Here is a 22,028-nt window from a genome sequence, read left to right as displayed (position 1 = left end):
ACCAGCAGAAGGCCCTCAGCACTGGACCTCTGTGTCCAGGCTGTATGATGGGGGTGGAGACGCTTCTTCAGGTATACTGGGCCGAGGCCATTTAGGGCTTTAAAGGTCAGCACCAACACTTTGAATTGTGCTCAGAAACACACTAAGAGCAAATGAAGATCCTTTAGGACAGGTGTTATGTGGTCCTGGCAGCCACTCCCAGTCACCAGTCTAGCTGCCACATTCTGGATTACCGTATTTTTTGCTCTATAAGACTCGCTTTTTCCCTTCTAAAAAGTAAGGGGAAATGTGTGTGCATCTTATGGAGCGAATGCAGGCTGCACAGCTATCCCAGAAGCCAGAACAGCAAGAGGGATTGCTGCTTTCGCTGCACAGCGATCCCTCTTGCTGTTCTGGCTTCTGAGATTCAGATTTTTTTTTTTCTTGTTTTCCTCCTCCAAAAACTAGGTGCGTCTTATGGTCTGGTGCGTCTTATAGAGCGAAAAATACGGTAGTTGTAGTTTCCAGGTCACCATTCAAAGGTAGCCCCATGTAGAGCGCATTGCAGTAGTCCAAGCAGGAGATAACCTCTTTGCCATCACTATCACCACTTGGTAGGCTTGGCGTTGAGCTCTAACCTGTGTTCGGTCCGATTCAGAATGAGTTTTCCTCTACCAGCACTCTAGCCGTCTCGGTGATTGTTTCATCGCCCTAAGCTCCAGGGAAAACCACAGGGCCGTCCAGGCTCCAAGCAGTTGGAGAGGGCGCTTTGGAGCCAGACAGTCAATAGCCCTGGTTAACTCCACATTCTAGCAGGCCACCAGGGAATTAATTGAAAGGCCATCAACATGGGATAAAACATCCCCCACCACTCTTTGGAAGCCATTTGGAACCATTAAGTGGTGAGGATGTACCATCCAAATTTGTCCCAGCTCCCTGCAGAGGGGAAGGGTCACAGAGTCCTGTTGCACCAGGAAGTGATCTGACCATGGCACTTCTTTCGTTTCATGTTTACTTAGTGTCAGATCATCAATGTCTGTAGAGGTGGACACCAGGTCTAAGGCATGTCCGCGGCTATGAGTTGGGCCAAACTTATTCAGGGACAGCCCCATGGAGGCTAGGATTGTAAAGCCTGCTAGACACATCAGAAATATTTATTTCAGTTCATCTTAAATCAAACAGTCAACAATAAACATGAAAACAGGGTTATAATTGCTAATTACTATTTCATTGTTTATTATCCTGAAAGTTGACCATTTAATTATATATAGTATCTCTTGTGCATTTTGCTATTTAAAATTGGATGCATTTTGTACTGAAGTTCAAAAAGTAAAATGTGAATCAGCCCTTACTTACAATGTCACCATGGAGTTACCATAGGCCTATAACTGAGTTGTGGGAAATGTGGTTTGATTTGCTGCTATTTGGGACCACTTTGCATGGGGAGGAAAAATTGCACCTTGTCAGCTTCAGCCTGTGGTGGACAAGGGAAATAAAACCTAATGGACCTTGATGAACTCAGTATTGAGAAGTTTTTGGCATACATCTAAAATAGACAAATACAAAGTCTTTAACAAGGTACCACCATTATAGCCTTTGCAATCGCTGGGATTTCTGCTGGCCATATCTGTGATCCTCATGTTCAGGATTGCTGGTGACTGCATAGAGATATTCATTCAGGGCTGGTCAGTATTGTTTAAATTTGGGGGTGGGCGGTCACTTACATTGATCCAGTTGTTAGGGCTTAGAATTTCAGATTTCCCTCATTTGATATGCTGGAATTTCAACCTACACACACATATACACACAGTCTCCCCACCAAAAATCCAAACTTTCTAAAGTAATAAAAAAATCCAGCAGAGGGCACAAATGTACTTCACCCTTTTAGAAGACACTCTTGGCATTCCTTTAAAAAATACTCTGCCGTGTTAATAAATTGTGTTCTTATTTTTCCCTAGCTTTTTAAGAAATATATGTGATATGCTTGTAACAGAGGCTGCCTACATCAAGTGCATTATTCTTTGGGCTCATATACATGACTCCAGTGTCACCAATGATGCTTTGAAGGAAGAAGAACCTTGCAATAAGCCATAAGAACGCCAGAGGGAACCATTGAGTTGTGTTTCCTTTAGTATCAAGTGATATTCCATTATATGCACACACCATGAAATTATTTGAACTATGCAATATCTCAAGTTCTGAGCCAATTTCTGACAGTGATTGCTGGCTGTAGTAACTTCCATCAAAGCAGCAGCTTCAGAGGGAATATTAAGACAGATAATAACTTGCTTTAGAACTCAGTAATCCTTCAACTTTGTTGGATTATGTATTCCCACTGTTGTGATTTTCTTCTTCTTTGGACACCACTGTGTTTTCTTACATTACACCCACCACCTATTAGCTTGCTTGAAGGACCTTTGGGTTAAAACTTGGCTCCTTATATATGCCTGTGCAACTGAATCACTAAATGATCAGGGTAAAGAAAAGGCCTAACATTGCTGGGCTTGTGTGTGCTCTATGCCACTGATAGCGGCTTCAGACATTGCTAGGAAGATACACAGTCTCATCTCTGTTCAGCTGGCAGCACTTGCTAATATTCAGAGTGGAATTTTCATGGGGGGAGATTTACATCTGTAGCCTGAATAAGTTCCCCTTTGAACATTTCATGAAGCATTGGCAGTTGATTACAGAAGTGACTGTATTTAGCTAACACTTCCTCAGCAGCATCCAAAACCGCCCTCAGATATTTGTCCATGAAGACTCTCAGTGGAACCTCCTTGTTTGTTACCTAGCAACACATCCCTTTCCCCTCACCTGCCATATTCAGGGCAGAGCTGCATATTATAATAAAATAAAATAAAATTGAACAACTGCCCAAAACGCCCCATGTTGAATTCTTGTTCTCCCCTTCGGTAACATAGACACAGCTTACTCTGTTCCTGCCATTGCCGTGTCGTGCATTTTTCCCCATTCCACACAATTAGCTCTAACGTGGAATGAGGAAATGCATATTATGGGGACATCAGAACATGAGGTAAATTGTATTACATATTGTAGAGAGGAATAGAAGAACTCAGCACAGCAGTGCAAGTATTTGTGGCAGGCAGCCCTGTTTCACTCATGCATATTTCCCCCCCTCACTTTGCAAGGAGTGCTGGAAGAAACTTAAGAGTACTTCCAGCTAACCTGCTCATTGACCATTCATCCTGATTTGTTTGTAGGGAAATTAGATGGCATTAGCTGTTTAATAAGCATTCATTCTGATCTGTTTGCTGGGAGGTTAGATGCTGCTGCATCAAAGCCAAGTGTCCCATATTTCCCAGTGTGTTTTCTTGTCACTTTCCTTATCTCAAAAAGTCCTGTATTTGGGGCGGGGGGATGGGTGTATTCCTCAAGGCCTCCCAACAAATTGTGCAAATGTGATTGAATCTCACCCAAAAATGTTCACTGTTTGGAACCACCCTTCATTTGAATCCTGTGTTTGTCACCGTTCTGGAGAAAGCTTTCCTTTTGCTTTAAATGGGTCTTCCAGACCAGCAGAATACCCACGGACCCCACCCATTAGCCTATAGACTATAGTTTAAGAAACACCATTCATGGTTTTGTAAACTACGTTGAAGCTTTTCACAATCAAGTGTATGTGCATTTTATTAAATAAGATTAAAATAAACCCAGCAAGCTTCAAGGTTGAGCTGGGATTTTACCCTGTACAGATGTTCTGTATTTCTCAACCTAAGTTCAAGGGGCTGAATACTCAGATATAAAACCACTGCAAGTGGTTGCCGTGCTACTCCAAGCACTTTTGACTGAGGCTGATTATCTGGAGCCGTCTCAGGTCTGGTCTCAGGCATTTAATCCACCCTGGTGAATGACTTTTGAAGACTTTTTTGAAGCTTCAGTTAATCTAACAGAGAGCTTGATCATTAAATGGCACCAACCAACACTAGCATATTTCACTACTTGTCAAACAACTGCAGTAGGTGCTATTGTATTTCCAAGGAGAATTCACAGTTCTGGTGCTTACCTTTAGAAGCTTGATTTCAGTATTCTTCTGAAATTGGGTGGGCTGTGACTGGACAGGGAGTAGAAACACTCTTATATATTTTCTAAAAATAAGTATGTTGAATAGTTGGACTTTGACACAATGGCCTAGTTTCTCAAATAATGGTAACCTGTGATATGTTTAGCCTAACCATGATTTGTTTGAGCATGTGAAACTAGTCCAGTAGATGAACCAAGGTTTGTTTCCTGCCAACAAACTGCCGTGTGAAGCCATGGTTAATCGTCGGCTTACCAATCATGGCCTGGTATTGTGTCTCAGCCATGTTTGTTTGCTCACCCCAGACACGTGCCAAGCAGAAAGCCACAAGGTGAGAGGAGCTGGAAAACAAACCAAGCTTTGAAGAAGTAAGCCATGGCTTATGTTCTTGTTTATGAGATGACACGTGATTTGTTAAACAAACTGTGGTAAAGCAAACCATGATTTAGCTTAGTGTATTAATGTAGCCCCTTATTGCTTGTTTCATTTGTTTGTTTGCTTGTTCAAAGGTGAAAGCCACAGATGCAGATGAAGGTGTGAATGGCCGGGTGTGGTACAGGATTATCAAAGGTAAGCAAAGAAAATGGATAGTGTTTTTTTAATGATAAAAAATTTTACAGTATACTTATAAAGTAACTAGAACAACCTTACTGATCGTTTTCATCCTTACCGTAACCTCAGCAACCTTATGCGTTCTGCTCCACATTTTCTGGGCTTTAAACTTTATTATTGGGAAACGTACATCCTAGGGAATTATACTTCTAATATATCTGACTTCCTGGTACCATTAAAACTTGACAATTCATTCTTCATAACCCTCAAGATTAACTATATTGCAGGAAATGGCTTATGTTGCATCAGCTTGTCTTAACATCTAATACTCCACAGTCATGATCCTAAACATACCTATTTGAAAGTAAGTTCAGTTGATAATCGGACTTGCTTCCAAGTAAATCTGTAAGGATGTGATTGTGATACATGAACTATGACTTCAAAAGAGAAATTTAATGCCCTGGAGCTAGAACTTCGGCCCTAGCCAATAGAAAGCCTGGCTGGAAGCTGAGGGGGAAAGAACTTTGAGATGGATTTGGGGTGTGAGGGGGAGAGGGATAGAAAAAGGGAGTTGAGGGAAAACAGAAAGTAAGCAGCTGGTAAAGATAAAGGACTGGCTACAGTATGAACAAGCAAGGTTAGAAGTGGCATGTGTGACCTAAGGGACAAACTTGCATGGTACATTAACAGGTATGCAACAAAGCCTTGCGGGAACATCAAAAGAAAAAGAAAAGCAACTTTGGGAAGAGGCCTGTTTGAAAGGGTAGGAGGATGTGCATACAGTGGTACCTCAGGTTAAGTACTTAATTTGTTCCGGAGGTCCGTACTTAACCTGAAACTGTTCTTAACCTGAAGCGCCACTTTAGCTAATGGGGCCTCCCGCTGCTGCCGCGCCACCAGAGCATGATTTCTCTTCTCATCCTGAAGCAAGGTTCTTAACCTAAAGCACTATTTCTGGGTTAGCAGAGTCTGTAACCTGAAGCTTATGTAACCTGAAGCGTATGTAACCCGAGGTACCACTGTAATCATTTAATTTAATCTAAGAGTCTATATGTAGCATTGCTATACTGGCTTCTTTATAAATTCATAATCCTATTGGTGTTAATAGATCCACCTCTCTCCCTTTTCTGAAACAATCCTGTAATGGGGATTAAGTCTTCAAATTGAAGACATAGTGTCATCTTCTGTAGTCTTCATTTGTCATCCACAGGAAACAGTTACAACAACTTCCGGATCAATCCTAGCAGTGGACTGGTCATGCGAGGCTTACGGCCCTTGGACAGAGAACGCAATTCCTCCCATGTCCTTGAAGTGGAAGCCTACAATAGTGAACAAGGACCCATGAGGAGCTCTGTTAGGGTAATAATGCCTCTTCAAGATTCCACAAGGCGGCACAGGGAAATTACAATCTTCTGTTGGTTATAGTGGAGCTGACTATAAGGGTTTTGCTAAATCAGGTTTACAGTTTGGTGAAGATCAGTGGGATATTGCAAAGTGTTTTAGAGTGCAATTTTTTTTTAAAGTATCAAATGCTGAGCATATAAATACATAGGTTCCGCAGAAAATAAATTTTTGCAAACTGTTCTCCCAATGGGTAATAATATTTTGAGCACTTCTTCTCTGAATGAATTAAGTAACAAAGTCAATGCATAAAGAATTTCTGAAAGCAGCACATACATAACACAGTGATATCCCACAGTTTGAATCAGAAACCTTGAGGTCTGAGGCAGGGACTTAACTTTGTGAGTTATTGTGGACCTGTGTTTACTCAGGCCTATGAACCTCCCCAGATCTAGAAGAGAACAGTGCATTCAGATAACCCATGGGAGGGAAATTGCATTTCCTCCACCCACCACGGGCTAACTCTGACTGGTGGGCAGAGCTCACCCACCTATCCAAGGAACTGACATCTCAGTGATGCCAGGTGACTCCATTTTTGCATAGTGCTTTGGAGACATGGTAGGGGAGCTCATCCTCAACATTCACAACAGCTTACCTTCACTTGCAGAAGCCTTCATAAATTCCCTGTGCATCCTGTATATTCTGTTGTGGGTTCTGTGGTCGGAAAAACCTGCTAAAATGTGGGGAGTCCAGGTGAAATAGATTTTCTAATAGTTCTTGACCTTACCAAATGTCAGTGGGGCTTCATTAGAATCCATTTAATGACAAATAGACTTCTTTTTGACAGCCATTTATGACTCTGCTACACTCGGAATGGAATTTTGTGAGTATGGACACTATCAGGGTTATACCTCTGTTCATAATCTCAAAGGCTTGCTGCAGACAAATGGAAGGAGAGAAATCACAAGTGTGTTGGGCAACTTTATCCCAGCTCCCCCTGCCCTTATAATTATGCAGCATGATTTTAGCAATTACCTTGCTGTAGCACGCACAGGATTACCCTGATCTATTTTTTAGGACTTTAAATTCTTCCTAATTAATTAGCTACTGCCATGTTAATATGCAAAAACATCAATTCACCTGCTGGAAATAGACGTTAGGGAGGGTCTAGCAGCTGTCTTGAACAATGGAATGGAGTATAAAAGTTGGGAATTGGGAGGAACTGAGCAAAGAGCCTTGCTTAAATCAGGTCTGGTTTCTAACGATTATAGAAAAGGGAGTGCATAAAATATGGTTGAGGCAGAGTCAAAGTCAGTAAGAGAAATTGTTTAAGGTTTGGCAAACTTTATATATATCTATATAAATGATGCTCGTAATATCCAGACTGTTCTGGCAAGCAAGGTATGGAATGTCTGGTGCCTGCCAACTAACCCTGATGATAGATAGAGCTTTTGATCCTGAACCTCTAGCAAAACTTTATTAGAGAACAAAAATGAAAAAGTATTAATTTATGGCAGCATTATACCATTTCTCTGATAGGGGGCCGTCAATTGTGCTTTTTCTTTCTTTTTCTATCATTTTAAGTGTTTTCATTGTTCTCTTTTGGTTACAAATAATCTATATGTACCTACCTGCTTATGAAAAAATAAGTAAGAATTTACAATTTTGAAAGAATGGAAAATTCTACACAGCTTGCCTCAGTTGTACTGCACCAAGATCAGATTCTTATGATATCGGCTGTCTTTCCTTTCCTCTGGGGCGACAGCACTTGCCGCAGCTAGAGACAAGATATTCAGTGGCATATTACAGCAGTCTGCGGCGGAAAGGAATTTCCCCCTTATGGAGCCTGGGCTTTGCTTTGTTTTTATTCTTTGTTGATTACCTGGAGATATTTGCTTTGCTGATAGCTTCCTGCAGTGTACTTGCTCTCTGCTTGTTACACAGGTTGCTTCTGTTTGTAGTGAAGAGTCATGAGAGACTGGTCATATATTTCACCATGGAACTGATCTTTGGGTCCAGTAGAACTCCATAATTCTGTGCTGTGGTGTCCACATCAAGACTCCTCTTCCTTATCAAGTCTCTAAGTGTCTCTGCTTTTTCTCCAGAACAGATTCCAGGCAAATAAATTAACTGCACCTTAACTTTTCCCAGGTCATAGTGTACGTGGAAGATGTCAACGATGAAGTGCCAGTATTTACCCAAAGGCAATATAACCGGCTGGGACTGCGTGAGACTGCTGGGATAGGGACATCTGTTGCAGTTGTTCGGGCAACAGATCGAGACACAGGTACAGAAACTGCATGGAATAGTCATTCTTTTTTTTTTCCCCAAGCCATTGTGACTCGCCATGATTTGTGTTTGTGTCTCTTGCTTGTCAGTGTTGCCTTTATTCTTGGTGGAGGAGTACAATTGCGCCTTCTAATGCTGAACTTAAGTGCTGAATGCAACAAGTTTGTAGCCAAAATGGGACCGTGCATGTGCAATGGGGAAATTCAAATATATCCAGGGGAATCCTGAGATACGCTGAAGTACATATGTTATTTTTTCCTTATAAGTTGCTGTGTAAGCTTTTAAGCGCCTGTCTGGATTTTTGAACTCTCATCCCAAAGCACTGTGCAATTGAATCATAGCTTAATTACATGTGAATTACATGTGTCTTGCACCTTTAACTGTGTTCTTTCTCCCCTTAGGAAACGGAGGCCTTGTGAATTACAAAATCATCTCAGGTTCCGAGGGGAAATTTGAAATCGACGAGAGCACCGGTCTCATTACCACCATTGACTATCTGGACTACGAGACGAAAACCAGCTATCTGATGAATGTTTCGGCCACAGACCAAGCACCTCCCCATAACCAAGGCTTCTGCAGCGTTTATGTCAGCCTCCTCAATGAACTGGATGAGGCCGTGCAGTTCTCGAATGTCACGTATGAAGCAGTGATCACAGAGAACATCCCCCTGGGATCTGAAGTCCTCCGAGTCCAGGCGCGCTCCATCGATAACCTGAACCAGATCACGTACAAGTTTGACCCCAATACAAATCCTCAGGCTCTGTCTTTGTTCAAAATAAATGGCATCACTGTGAGTAGTTTACAGGTGGACCTCCTTCACCTAAGATCATACTCTAGCGTTGGAAATTCATTTATTCGTGTGTCTTTTTTTCCCTTGGCAGGGTGTGATCACAGTCAAAGGACAGGTAGATCGAGAGAAAGGAGATTTTTACACCCTAACTGTTGTTGCAGATGACGGTGGTCCGAAGCTTGACTCAACTGTGGTGAGCTATTTTTGCTGTAACCCTTTGGCTTTGTAGAGTAGGACAGTGTTGAGTTGGCTATTCTTTCCAAGGCTAGGTCCCCGCTGCCACCCAGGGAAAGTTTATTGTTTCCACAGGAAAGCTTATACAGTCGTACCTTGGAAGTCAAATGGAATCCGTTCCGGAAGTCCGTTCAACTTCCAAAACGTTTGGAAACCAAGGCACAGCTTCCGATTGGCTGCAGGAAGCTCCTGCAGCCAATCAGAAGCTGCAGAAGCTGCATCAGACGTTCAGGTTCCAAAGAGCATTCGCAAACGCTCATTTCCAGCTTTGTGGCGTTTGGGAGCCAAAACGTTTGACTCGCAAGGCGTTCAACTTCCGAGGTACGATTGTGTGTGTGTGTATCAATCAAACATTTCTGAATTGTTTTGTATTGTCACTGAGCACAGCCTTGTTACCTGAGGTGTTAAAATTAACAGTTTTCAGATATGAATTTAGCACCTCTAGCGAAACGCAGGCATTTGCCCTGGCAAGCATTCCTTCCTGGCACCGATTCCCATCGTGATTGATTGATTGATTGATTGACCGAGTTTATATCCCACCCTTGGTCCCTAAGCAGCTCAGAGTCACAATGTAAAAACAAACAAACAAAGCAAAAGCATCCAACACTCTTAAAACAAATGCAGTTAAAAACATTATAAAAGCAGTTACGGTGAAAGACATTCTTGCAGCCAGTGATCTTGGGCTTGCCACATTTCATGTTAACATTCATTGCCACTTCCCTCCCTGGGGCAATTAAGAGCTTCCAGGGGCCAAATTCTTGGGGGGGGGGAGGGGGTTGTAGGTCGGAATATATTGATATTCCTGGACAGACAATTGGTGTTCAATTGGTTGAGAGACTTAGCAACAAAATAGTTGAGGATGCCACATATCTTAGATGATTGAGGGATATTGGCAAAGCAACAATAGCAGAGTTTAGACATGGTTCACCTGTGTTTTCCTTTCATTGCATCTGTGCCTCGTTACATTGCATCTACAGCTGACCTTTCCCAAAGCATTGAATTCACACCACATTGTTTAAAAGGATTTAAATCTAATAACTGTTTTTCTTCTTCTTTTCCATCCTATTTTGTTCTTCTCTCCAACAGAAGGTAAGAGTGCTTCCCCTCCATTGTGTTTATCCTTCCTTTGTTTGTTGTTGCCTGTGACCCTTTGTTGTGGCTTTCAAGCAAGTAGTTGTTGCTATACATTTCCATTGGGGTGCAAATATAGGGTGCAAAACAGGCAAGCTGAGGAATGTCATTTATTGGATTCTGAAGTGCATGCAAGCTTTAGAATTCCCTAGCATTTTTGAGACAGCTAGTTCTCAGCTATGCAGCTACCTTCACATTCCAGTTCCAGCATTCTAAATTCTTTTAAAGAAGATGGTTGTTCTATCTTGCCAGGCAGGCCTTGTTCAGTCCACTAAACAAATGACTTGCTGCCCCTAAGAATGTGCACCCAGTAAGAACATAAATGCCTCACAAACTCGTTTATGACTCTTCTAAGCAACCCTTTCCCCCTAGGATTGAGAATGAAAGGGGAGTGGAGGGAAGGGACATTTTTCTCTCAGATCATTTCATGTCCATCCCAGCCTATTCTGGGTATAATGGAATTTAGAAACAGTAAATTGGGCTTTGTGCAGACATGAAGCTCTGCAGTCCTCCTCAGTCCCCCAAGTTTTACTTGAAGTAGGACTCAGCTCCCAAAGTCTTAAGTGAGACAACACAGCGATGGAATAGGTGAAGGAATAGTAATAGTAGTAATAATAATAATAATAATAATAATAATAATAATAATAATAATAGAAGAAGAAGAAGAAGAAGAAGAAGAAGAAGAAGAAGAAGAAGAAGAAGAAGAAGAAGAAGAAGCACATCTCTAGGGTCTGGGGAAAGTTGTGATGTCGTGTTGGAAAAAATGGGCCAAAAGAGAGTCAACAATGGAAGGAATCGAGGTGGCTTAGAGGAGACAGGTTTGGCTGTTCAGGTGGCCACTCATTTCAGCAGCTGCTTGTTCTTGAAGCGGAGAAGCATGCCTCTCCTTTTGATTGTGGTTTTTTTTTTTTGCAACAAGAATAAAAAATCACCCTAAAATAGGCTTCCTCAACCTCGACCCTCCAAATGTTTTTGGCCTACAACTCCCATGACCCCTAGCTAGCAGGACCAGTGGTCAAGGATGATGGGAATTGTAGTCTCAAAACATCTGGAGGGCCGAGGTTGAGGAAGCCTGCCCTAAAAGAAGCAGAAAGGGGGCTTCAGCCTCCCTCTAGAAGCAGGCCATGCTGCCTGGCCCTGCAGCTGGAGCCTTTAACCAGGTAAATAAAGACTCATAAATAAAAGCATCTTCCTCTTTTTCTCCTCCTTTTGTGTATTGTGTGTGTGCATGCACAGTTATTTTTAGACATGACAGCATTTCCTTTAGCTAATGACAGAAAACACAGCTTGAATACTATCAGGGTGATTTTGGACTCATGACTGCAGCTGAGGCACATCCATAATAACCTGATCCCTTTACAAAAAAAAGAGCTACTGATGGCAGTTCTCACAGCAAAGTGATTCTGAGAATATATTGATGCTGTGTGAGTTGACTAATGTAACTGTGAGCTGAAATTTCCATGTATTTCTTGGCTACATGTATTGCTAAATGGGCTCATGTGTCAACACCAGTGAGGTGTTGTGCAGAGCCTCTATAATAAATGGGAGGTTTCCACTTCCCTCTGTCAATGTGGTTGTGAAGATTAGAGGAACTCGCTATATTAGAAGTGCCTGAATGCACATGTAGCCTACGACCCAGTCCATGTTTACAGTAAGTCCTGTTGAATAGAGAGGTATTTGCTTCTGAGTAAACTTGAATTAGTTCTTCCAGCCATACAGAAGTGTTAGAGCAGGCATCCCCAAACTTGGCCCTCCAGATGTTTTGGGACTACAATTCCCATCATCCCTGACCACTGGTCCTGTTAGCTAGGGACAATGGGAGTTGTAATCCCAAAACATCTGGAGGGCCGGGTTTGGGGATGCTTGTGTTAGAGGTACCACCTAGTTCAGTGTTTCCCAAACTTGAGTCCCCATGTGTTTTGGGACTACAATTCTCATCATCCCTGACCACTGGTACTGTTAGTTAGGGATGATGGGAGTTGTAGTCCAATGAACAGCTGCAGACCCAAGTTTGGGAAAACTGACCTAGTTCTTCAGTTTAAAGCTTTCATCTCTTAAGGTAGACATTATACCTTAGCCCAGGGGGTGAGATAACTCCACCCCATGGGACCATTTAAACCCAGCAATTTCGGCCTGTGGTGCAATTTTCCCCAAACCATGCCCATCTGTCATATCTTATATATCAGGTGAGGGACAAGTGGGGACATCGCTACCAAGAAACTTTCAGAAGCCTTCAAGTTCTCCTGATTGTTGCCTAGCAAACGAGGCTTGCTGTCAGTGTCATCAGCTGATTGGCAGTGACAGCAAGCCTGTGGCGATTTCACTGCACAACAGCATTCCCCACCAGGACTTCAGTAGTGAGGCTGATCACAGTGAGCTTGCTGTAAACACTTTATAGCAAGCTGACTGGGATTGGCTGCGCTACTGAGTTCCCAAAGTCAGGAGTGCAGCTGATGCTTGCCTCAAGCCAGCTTGCTGGAAGTGCCAAACTACTGATTGGCACTTATAGGAAGCCAGCTGCGATTGGCTGTGCTTTGTAGTTCTCCACTGGGTACTGCATAGTGCAGCTGGTGCCTGCCAGGAGTCGTAAGTGCTGAGCAGCTGATCAAGGCTTACAGCAAGCCGGCTGGGATCTGCACTTATCCAAACCCCAAAGTGGGGCTTGCTTCAAACATAAGCATTCCTTTGCAGCAGCAGCTTCAATTCAAGCTATAAATGCAAGGGTCCTTCTGTTTGCTCAGATTATGCAGAAAGTAGGGCTATACTGCATGGACAATGACTATTGCTCAGCCATTTCATCAACCTCAGAATGGGCTGTTTTGCTTCACCAATACTTTGGGAGTAGGGTGAATTTCTGGGGCGGGAAGAGTGGTCATCATTTTGCCTTTTTCCAGAAAGCCTGTTCTAAGATGTTTTTAAAATGGCTGCCACCATTAAAAAAATGGATGATACAGAAAGGATGATACTTTTCTAGAATGGATGGATCATTCCTCTAGCAGTTTGTATTCTTTAAGTGTTGAGTATGCTTCCAAGGAATAGGCAATGCTTCAATAATCAGTTAAACAATTTGGAGAAATAAAATTGCATGGAACAATTTCACAAAATCATTTCTCCTCAAATTATAGGGTGAATCTAATGAATTTTTGGCTAAATCACTGTTTCTCCCCAGCTCTAGTACTGGTGTCTGTAAGAGACAGAGCTCTTATTCATATCTGCATTCTCCATTGGACAGGTTACTATCACCATACTGGATGAGAATGACAACAGCCCACAGTTTGACATTACTTCTGACTCATCTGTGAGCGTAGCAGAGGACAGTTCTGTTGGACGTCGAATTGCTCTGGTTTTAGCCAGGGACCCTGATGCAGGAAGCAACGGGCAGGTAGCAATGATTGTGTGGCTTCAGAATGTACAGTTACTGTGGAGTTAGCAAAAGGGTGTTGAGATGTGGTGGGTTGGTCACATTTTGCTTAGTCTAATTTGGTGCTTATGGGATAGCATCAAAATTAAGGGAACACTAGTTTCTGTGTAAGAACTTTGAAGGTGAATGGTAGATATTTGCGTAGTGAGTTAGCAATATACCAAAACTATAATTGGTGAACCCTGTTTTCTTGCCCTAATTGTGGTGGCAAATTGGTTTCATTGTTATTGCATACTTCCTGCTTTGGATTAAACTTGTGGTCCTTTCCAAGTAGATATATGTGCCCTACACATGATTCAGAAACAGCAATGTAGGATGCCTCAGAGACTGATGAATAACACCCTGCTCATCAAAGCTTCTGTTGTCTTACATAGGGCATCATCAGGGCACAGAGATGTGTTGGGTTCCACAAATAACAGCTCTGAAACAGCTGCATCCTCCATGCCCTTGTAATCAATAAACTTGATTTTAAAGGGGAAGCTGACATTTTTAAAAAAATAATAATATATGGTCTAGTTTCTGGCTAGCCTAGCGTTGGAGTGCAGGGATATTCTCTGAGGGACAAGAAATATTGTAGATTGAACCACACAGCCATATGTGACATCCAAGCACTTTCGTGTGTGTGTGTGTGTGTGTGTGTGTGTGTGTGTGTGTAAAGCACTTTCACTTGTGTGTGTGTTGGGCTCCTCTTATCCACTGAAAGACTGAGCAGGTGTAGCTGATTTCAAGATTTTTGTTGAGATCAGATGGGATTAGCAGGGATCATAAGCCTGCCACTGCTAGCGCCTGGGTAGACCGGGGGCACCTGACAAATGTGTAAGGATTTTGTCAGAGACCTTTTTTTCTGCACTGTCCTTTCTTGGTGATGGAAAGCTCTGGTGCAACCATTGAGACAGGTGAAATGGCTACTTTATCCTACCAACAACCCAGTAAGTCTCTCTAGAGGCACTGTTTCTCCTTCAGGGCCAATTCACATAGTACCACCTTGAAGGGACCATACAGAAGCAAACTTCTGCTGCTGCCATTGCCAGTTGTCCTGACTGCTATCAGGAGGCAACAGCAAAGTCTTCTGGCTTCAGGAGAGTCCACCTCCGATCCATGAGTCCCACTTCACATCATGGGAGCCCTTTGCCCTTCTGCTTCCCTCAGTTCTTTGAACTGGCTGCTGTAAGGCCCTGATCGTCAGTGGTAAGGTTTCCCTGCCTGCAAGGTGAAATCACTAGCACTAAATATAACTTGGACTCTTAAGATGCAATGGATGGAGCAGATGGCTCTGAAAGATGTTAGGGGAAAAACAATATCTGAAACAAGTTCCTTTGGTGCTGAGAGGCTGCTTGACAGCTGACAGATGGAACAATGGCCCTGAAAAAAACAGATGGCAGCTTCTCACCACCACAATGTACTAAAAGGAAGCCCTCTCTGTATTAAACAGGAAGCACTCTGTGTTTAAGGTGAGGTGTGTTTTTTCTTTAATTTGCTGCCTGAAATGATCTTCTGTTATGAACCTCCCAAGCAGTTTCAGTCTGAAAAGGTGCTTTCATACGCATCATTTTGAATTTCTAGATCTACTGTTCTCCTATGGAATTTACAAGATCCCCTAAACCTCCCAGCCATCATTGTGATTTTTCAACTTTTTTGTATATATGAATATCTTTTTACAGGTGACTTTTTCTATAGTATCAGGAAACATAGGCAGGGCATTTGAAATCCGCACAACCAACAACACCTATGGAGAAGTGTTTGTGGCCAGACCATTGGACCGGGAAATGATTGAACACTACACTTTAAAGGTAATTTAGTGATGCCCACGATCCAAGTTGCTTGCTGCACAATCGCACCGTTTGCCAGATCCAGGCAAGCAGCTTTATATACCAAATGTGATTAGCCAACTTATTGTTGTCTAGACTCTGTAATTGCAGCATCTGCATGTTTACAGTGTGACCAATTATTTCACTTACTGCCTCGATAACACCTGTATAGGGGGGAAAATAATAATGTATTCCTTGTATTTTGAACTATAAATGTGCTCAGAACAATATATTTTACATTATTTGAATATATTAAAAATTGTTCTGAGACACAAATTGGAATTCATTGCCAAAGTACGGTAATTGGTTTAGTAAGGCTGTAACTCCTTGCAGTTGTTTGCCTCAGAGCTGAACTTCACAGCGGCAGTTCCAAAGAGCAATCGCATAGCCTCCAGCTCCAACCCTGTTTTGTTTTGTTTTTTTTACAAAAAAAATATGTTACTTTGTCCAACTTTTCTTCCAAAGTGGAATTTTATGTACACAACCATGTACACATTCCCAAGGCCACACAGTCTCCTGTAGCCATTTTAAGTTGTGTGAAGCTATGTGGCCACCTGTTAAACTTGCCACCAGAGGAAGAGGTGGATCAGCCTAACCACTTACATTCTTCTGTTCCAAATGATTCTCTAGTAATACTAATTGCCAAACCAGGCTGTATCCATCACCATCAGACCACACTTAAGATTGTTCACTGCAATTACTTCTGCTGCTCTGTTTACTCATCTTACATCAAAGTAGAGCTATTTGACAGTCTCTTGTGTTGCGTTGTTCTGTGCATGGTGCTACTAGACATGCTAAGGACTCTCATATCTCATACACAACTGAATATTTGGAGAGAAAGTCCCTCAGGAGCAACAGATGAATGGGGGAATGTAGTTCGGGGTTAGGGGAACTTGTTTCTGCCAGGGAACAGGCAACATTATGTCTGCCAGGCAACTGTATGTCTGGTAGAGCTGACTCAGAAATTAGTATATTAACCAAATTAACAGAAGTTCATGTCTGAGGGCTCCTGGTCAAGAGACAACTTAGGGCTCCTGGTCAAGAGATAAAGGAGCGTTCCATGAGAAGTACAAACAGCTCTCACATATTATGTGCATTATTTATACAAATAAAATAATGCACATACATACTACAGGTTCCATAAAGTAACCAGTAGGTAAATATGTGATGGAGGTGGGGGAGATTGGCTTAGCTCATCCCAGAGCTTCATTGCTATGACATATTTACTTATTTAGGCCATTCTCATTTCAGTTAAGTAACAGGCTTGATCAAGGCTATGAGCTTTTCTCCTGATTATATTGTGCTACATTCCAGATTCAAGCATCTGACAGAGGTGTCCCACCTCGCAAGAAAGAACACACCTTAAGAGTGAATATACTGGATGTTAATGATAACCCACCAGTTATTGCAAATCCATATGGATACAACGTTAGCGTTAATGAGGTAAGCTTTTCTGCTTGCTGGCTTTCTGTGAAGAGAATTATTTGTGCACAAGGAAGATCTGGTTCTAACCCCAACAGCCCCTCATATTCTGCAACATATATAGACACTTACTTGAGAATATTATTTGACAATGTGCTTCTGGGATTAGGCAGCAGAGCCCTGCTTGTTGTGCCATCCAGATTAAATTAATAGACATAAATACTGTTGCCTCTGTCCAATGTGTGGCTTCTCAAACAGGTTGAGAGAACGCTTGATTTGGTGAAATGGCCAATCCTCTCAAATTGCTTGTGAGTCCCACACTAAACAACAAGAGCTCAAATAAGAAACCAGTTCTAGTCTATCTGTTGCTGTAGGAAGATGATGTAATAATAATAATAATTTATAATAATAATTTATTATTTATACCCCAACCATCTGCTAGTCTTTGCCTAATCCCAAATCCAAATCTAATTTTTATGACACAGTTCCATTTTTAGAGAAGTATGCATAGATATAGATATGCCAGACTAATATTCATTTTTGTGTGTGTGCTCACAGAACGTGGGTGGAGGTACCGCTGTGGCTCAGGTGCGAGCAACTGACAGGGATAGTGGCCTCAACAGTGTCCTCTCCTACTACATCACTCAAGGGAATGAGGAACTGACCTTTCGCATGGACAGAGTGACTGGGGAGATCGCCACCCGCCCCTCCCCTCCAGACCGTGAGAGGCAGCAGTTCTACCAGCTGGTGGTCACTGTGGAGGATGAAGGCAACCCAGCCCTCTCGGTATGTGGTGGTGGTGATGTGATGCCACATGCAATTGGCAATGATCTTGAGAATTATTGAATACACTTATTGTGGGATAAAGGTCCCAAGAAAAACTGAGCAGGGTAGATTTGCCTCGTTCATCTAGTTCTGAAATTGGAAGATTATTTTGAAAATGCTGTGTTGTCAGATTCAGTACATGGTCCATATTTAACAGTAAGGTCACACAAACACACGTTATAATTTTAGTGATCCGTCCAGTTACAATGGTACCTCGGGTTAAGTACTTAATTCGTTCTGGAGGTCCGTTCTTATCCTGAAACTGTTCTTAACCTGAAGCACCACTTTAGCTAATGGGGCCTCCTGCTGCCACCCCGCCGCTGGAGCACAATTTCTGTTCTCATCCTGAAGCAAACTTCTTATCCCAAGGTACTATTTCTGGGTTAGCAGAGTATGTAACCTGAAGCATCTGTAACCTGAAGTATCTGTAACCCGAAGTACCACTGTATTACAGAGAGTGTATACATTCATGATATCCATCCAGATTGTTGCCTCTTAGAACTTGGAGGTAGAGCAGAACAAGTTCTCACACATATATAAATATGCTGGTCAGTTAAATACTGCTTTTATATAGGCACAGTGGTGGAACCTGTTTAAAGTAACTGGAAAGGATTTACACCAGCGCTCTACTAACCTTAGAGTTTCTTATCTCTGCTACTCCTACCTACAAAGCACCAGGTTTGCAAGATCCTTTCTGGATCCAACCAGAGACCCATCTAACCCAGTATCCGCTTCTCACTGTGACCATCTAGATGCCTATAGAAAGCCCATAGGTTGGACCTACCATGTTACAGCACTATCCCCCCAGGGCTAGCCCGGGAAGATTTGCCTCTTGAGGCAAAATCCATCATCTCTTCCACCATGGGCGTACCCTGCTGCCACTTCTTCCATGGGTGCACCTGCATCAGGAGTGGGGCGTGACAGTGGAGGGGGCAGGGGTGGGGTTGTGGCAGCAGCGTGGCGCACCTGCAACAGCAGCAAGGCGCACCTGCAGATGGCAGTGGCAGGATGTGCCCACCATTGTGGCTAGTAGTCATTGACAACTTTTATTTTCCATGGATTTGGCTAATACCCTTTTAAAGTCCCAATGGTGGCCATTGCTACAACTTGTGAGAGCCATTTCCATCATTCAGCCCAGGCTCTTTGTGAAGCTGCACTTCCTTTTGTCTGTCCTAAATCTCCCAGCATTCAGCTTCAGTGGATGACCCCGGACTCTAGTATTACGAGAGAGGGAGAATCGGTTTTAAAGATGTCACCTTTTTGATTTTAAGTGCCAACAGGCTGGTTCCACTCCAGTTCAAGGGTTGGTTCCAGATAGGAGAATTTCTGACTGTTGATTTACCTGGTGACTAATAACTTATCTCAGGTTGACCTGAGATAGCTGCCCTGTTCCATACTAGAATGAGTGTTTATTCAGTTTTAGGCTGCTCCTGAAACTCATAATCTGTCTCTTGTCTGTCTAGTTTCTCATGTATTGAAATGCAAGCTGGGAGGCTGCTCTATCCAACAGCTATTTTTCCTCCACACCAGAAATGCAAGATGTACAGTCCACCATTCACACATGTCCTTGGCTTATTGTGCATTTCATAATTGTTTTGGGGCTTGTTGTTTTTCTGTACTGATTTCCACTGGATGATATAACTGGAGAAATGCAAGTCAGTGAAGTAAACACCTGCCTCCCTTGCAGTAGATTCGCACATATTTGATACCATGACATCTAGGTTATGTTCTGGTTCTAACTATTATTAATGTTGTGCCTGTGTACATGGTCTCTAAATTATTTTATGCTTTATGTAATGACAACAGGGAAGTAGCCTACGTGTTTTCATGCTCATAGAATTACAGGAACAAACCAGTTTAGAGAATGTAAATGCAAAGCTTCTCCTTTTGAATACTTCCCATTTTCAGCCATCTCTTAGCCACTTTTACCTAACAGAAATTTTCTTTTTGATGTGTATCTCTTTCAAACTAAAACAGGGGTTGTGAGTAACTTCTGTGGTGCATCCATACAGGGTTTTTGTTTTTTAGGATGAGAAATTTTGAGATTATGTAATCAGTATACAGGATCCAAAAACAGACTGAGAACGCCACTAGTCCAAACAGTTTGGCAACACAGTCCATAGCATATTTAACTGGCAGTAAATTTTACTATGTTCAGCCTAGAAAATGTGCTTAGAAATGTACAGTGTACCATTAAAAGCTGTGCAGAAAAACCACATACTACTTTCGCAAGCCCTTTTCCTCCTGCATATGATCTCCAGCACCACAACATGCAACAGCCGTTTGGATACAACCTAATGATTCAAATGACTGATATCATTTGAGCCAATATCAATTAATCTTGAGCTCCTGCTTGCTGCCTTTCAGAGTAGGGTTCCAGTTATGATAAGCTGATCAGCCTGCTTCATCTTAACCCAAAAATTTATTCCAACCTACACTATTTATCTACAAACATTTAAGGTGGCAAGTACTCCCTTTGACTCAGTTTAGTTCTCAGATCAGCTTTGTCAAAGTTCACAAAAGATATTTGCTGTTTATTGTAAATTTATCCAAACTCTGTTTGGAGCACTCCCATGTTATCCAAACGCCACCTGAATAGGTTTGGCTATGCTTTCATGCATCTGCGCAAGTTATCCCAGCACAGTAGCAAATACCAAGAATCTATACCAGTTTTCCTAGTATACCTTTTGGCAGTACATCTGACTTCCTAGAGGAATTATAATCTGCCAGGCCAGAGGAGGGTTCTCTTGTCCCATCATACAGTCAGAAAACAGAGTAACTGAACAGGAATTGGTTTGTTTTGGTTGTTAAGATAGCGTGCTATGACTTACAGTGGTGCTGAGAAGAGAAAAGCTGCAAATTTTAAAGCATTAAAAGAGGAAACAAAATAAAGGAAGCATGGCAACTTTTTGCACATTTCCCCCCCTTCATTTCTAGTGGTTTATTTATTGCTGAGCAAAGTTGTAGTGGTGAACAGCTGCTGAACATTAAGATATGCTAATTTCTTCCCAGAACCCTTTTGGACTAAGATGAAGAAATTGCTTTAGTCAGCAGTACTAGTTGCACGGTAGAGTGCATTATGCTACACTAATTTTAAACCCTAGGATGTTTAGCAGTGGCATGACTTTTAGCACATTCTGTCGAAGCATCTTTAGTTTCTGGTAGCAGCTTATGAAGTGTACTGTCACTTCAGCTTTATGTCCATCTCCCATGAGGAATTTTCTCTGCAGAGCCTTCCTATCATCTCGTCACCATTCCAAAAGTATAGTCCCAATCTCCGCAGCCTACTCTGATGCTGTTTGTTACCATGCCAATTGAATACAGCGGTACCTCGGGATGCGAACGGGATGCGTTCCGGAGCCCCGTTCGCATCCTGAATGGAACATAAGACATGACTGCGCGTCTGCGCGTGCGCGGGTCGTGTTTTGCCGCTTCTGCACATTCGCGTGATGTCATTTTGAGCGTCTGCGCATGCACGAGTGGCGAAACCCGGAAGTAGTAACACACTCTGTTACTTCCGGGTTGCCGCAGAGTGCAACCTGAACGAGCTCAACCTGAAGCACATTCAACCCAAGGTATGACTGTATTTAACAATCGGTGCAAACTTGAGTCATTTCTCATTCTTAAAGTGTATACTCTTGTCTTGAGAAAGAAAGACGAACTAGTGAAAGTTTCATTTGGGACCTTACTGGGATGGGCTGCATTTTGATACTGTGGTCTACGCTATCTTACACTCATACAGTTGTTATTTGGGAATAACAAGGACTCTCCTTCCTTTGAGGCTTTTAAGCAGAGGTTGGATGGTCATCTGTCATGGATGCTTTAGCTGAGATTCCTGCATTGCAGCTTGTTGGATTGGTTGACACCTGGGGATCCTTCCAGGTCTAGGATTCTATGAATTACTCAATTCCAATCCACTCTAACTTCATTATGTTTTATGGAAACATCATAACTTTATTAGAAACCTAAACATCAGTGAGTGGGGGGGGGGTCGCAGTGCATTGGAGAAGCACATGTTTTGCAGACAGAGGGACCCCAGCATCAGCCAGATAAAAGGATCAGGTGGCAGGTGATGAGGAAAGCCCTGCTTGAGACCGACTTGCCAGTCAGAATAAGTAATGATGGACCAGTGGTCTGGTTCAGTATAAGGCAGTTTCATGTGATCAGCAGTGAGTGTTGGAAGCGGTGAGTGTTGGA

General features: G+C 42.5%; 1 protein-coding gene across 1 annotated transcript in view; it reads left to right on the top strand.

The window, feature by feature from the left end:
• Positions 1-22,028, top strand: part of CDH23 (cadherin related 23) — a 383,781-nt gene that overhangs the window by 281,465 nt on the left and 80,288 nt on the right. Inside the window, exons 28-36 of the mRNA XM_081861783.1 lie at positions 4,528-4,588; positions 5,781-5,929; positions 8,063-8,198; positions 8,602-8,990; positions 9,082-9,183; positions 13,588-13,737; positions 15,438-15,566; positions 16,899-17,027; positions 17,565-17,792. Coding sequence (XP_081717909.1) covers positions 4,528-4,588; positions 5,781-5,929; positions 8,063-8,198; positions 8,602-8,990; positions 9,082-9,183; positions 13,588-13,737; positions 15,438-15,566; positions 16,899-17,027; positions 17,565-17,792 — 1,473 coding nt within the window. The remainder of the gene's footprint in view (positions 1-4,527; positions 4,589-5,780; positions 5,930-8,062; positions 8,199-8,601; positions 8,991-9,081; positions 9,184-13,587; positions 13,738-15,437; positions 15,567-16,898; positions 17,028-17,564; positions 17,793-22,028) is intronic.

Source organism: Podarcis erhardii (assembly GCF_964252035.2).
Source record: "Podarcis erhardii genome assembly, chromosome: 5".
NCBI lineage: Eukaryota > Metazoa > Chordata > Lepidosauria > Squamata > Lacertidae > Podarcis > Podarcis erhardii.
The sequence above is the reverse complement of the archived record's forward strand: the minus strand, read 5'-3'. Positions and strand labels throughout refer to the sequence as shown.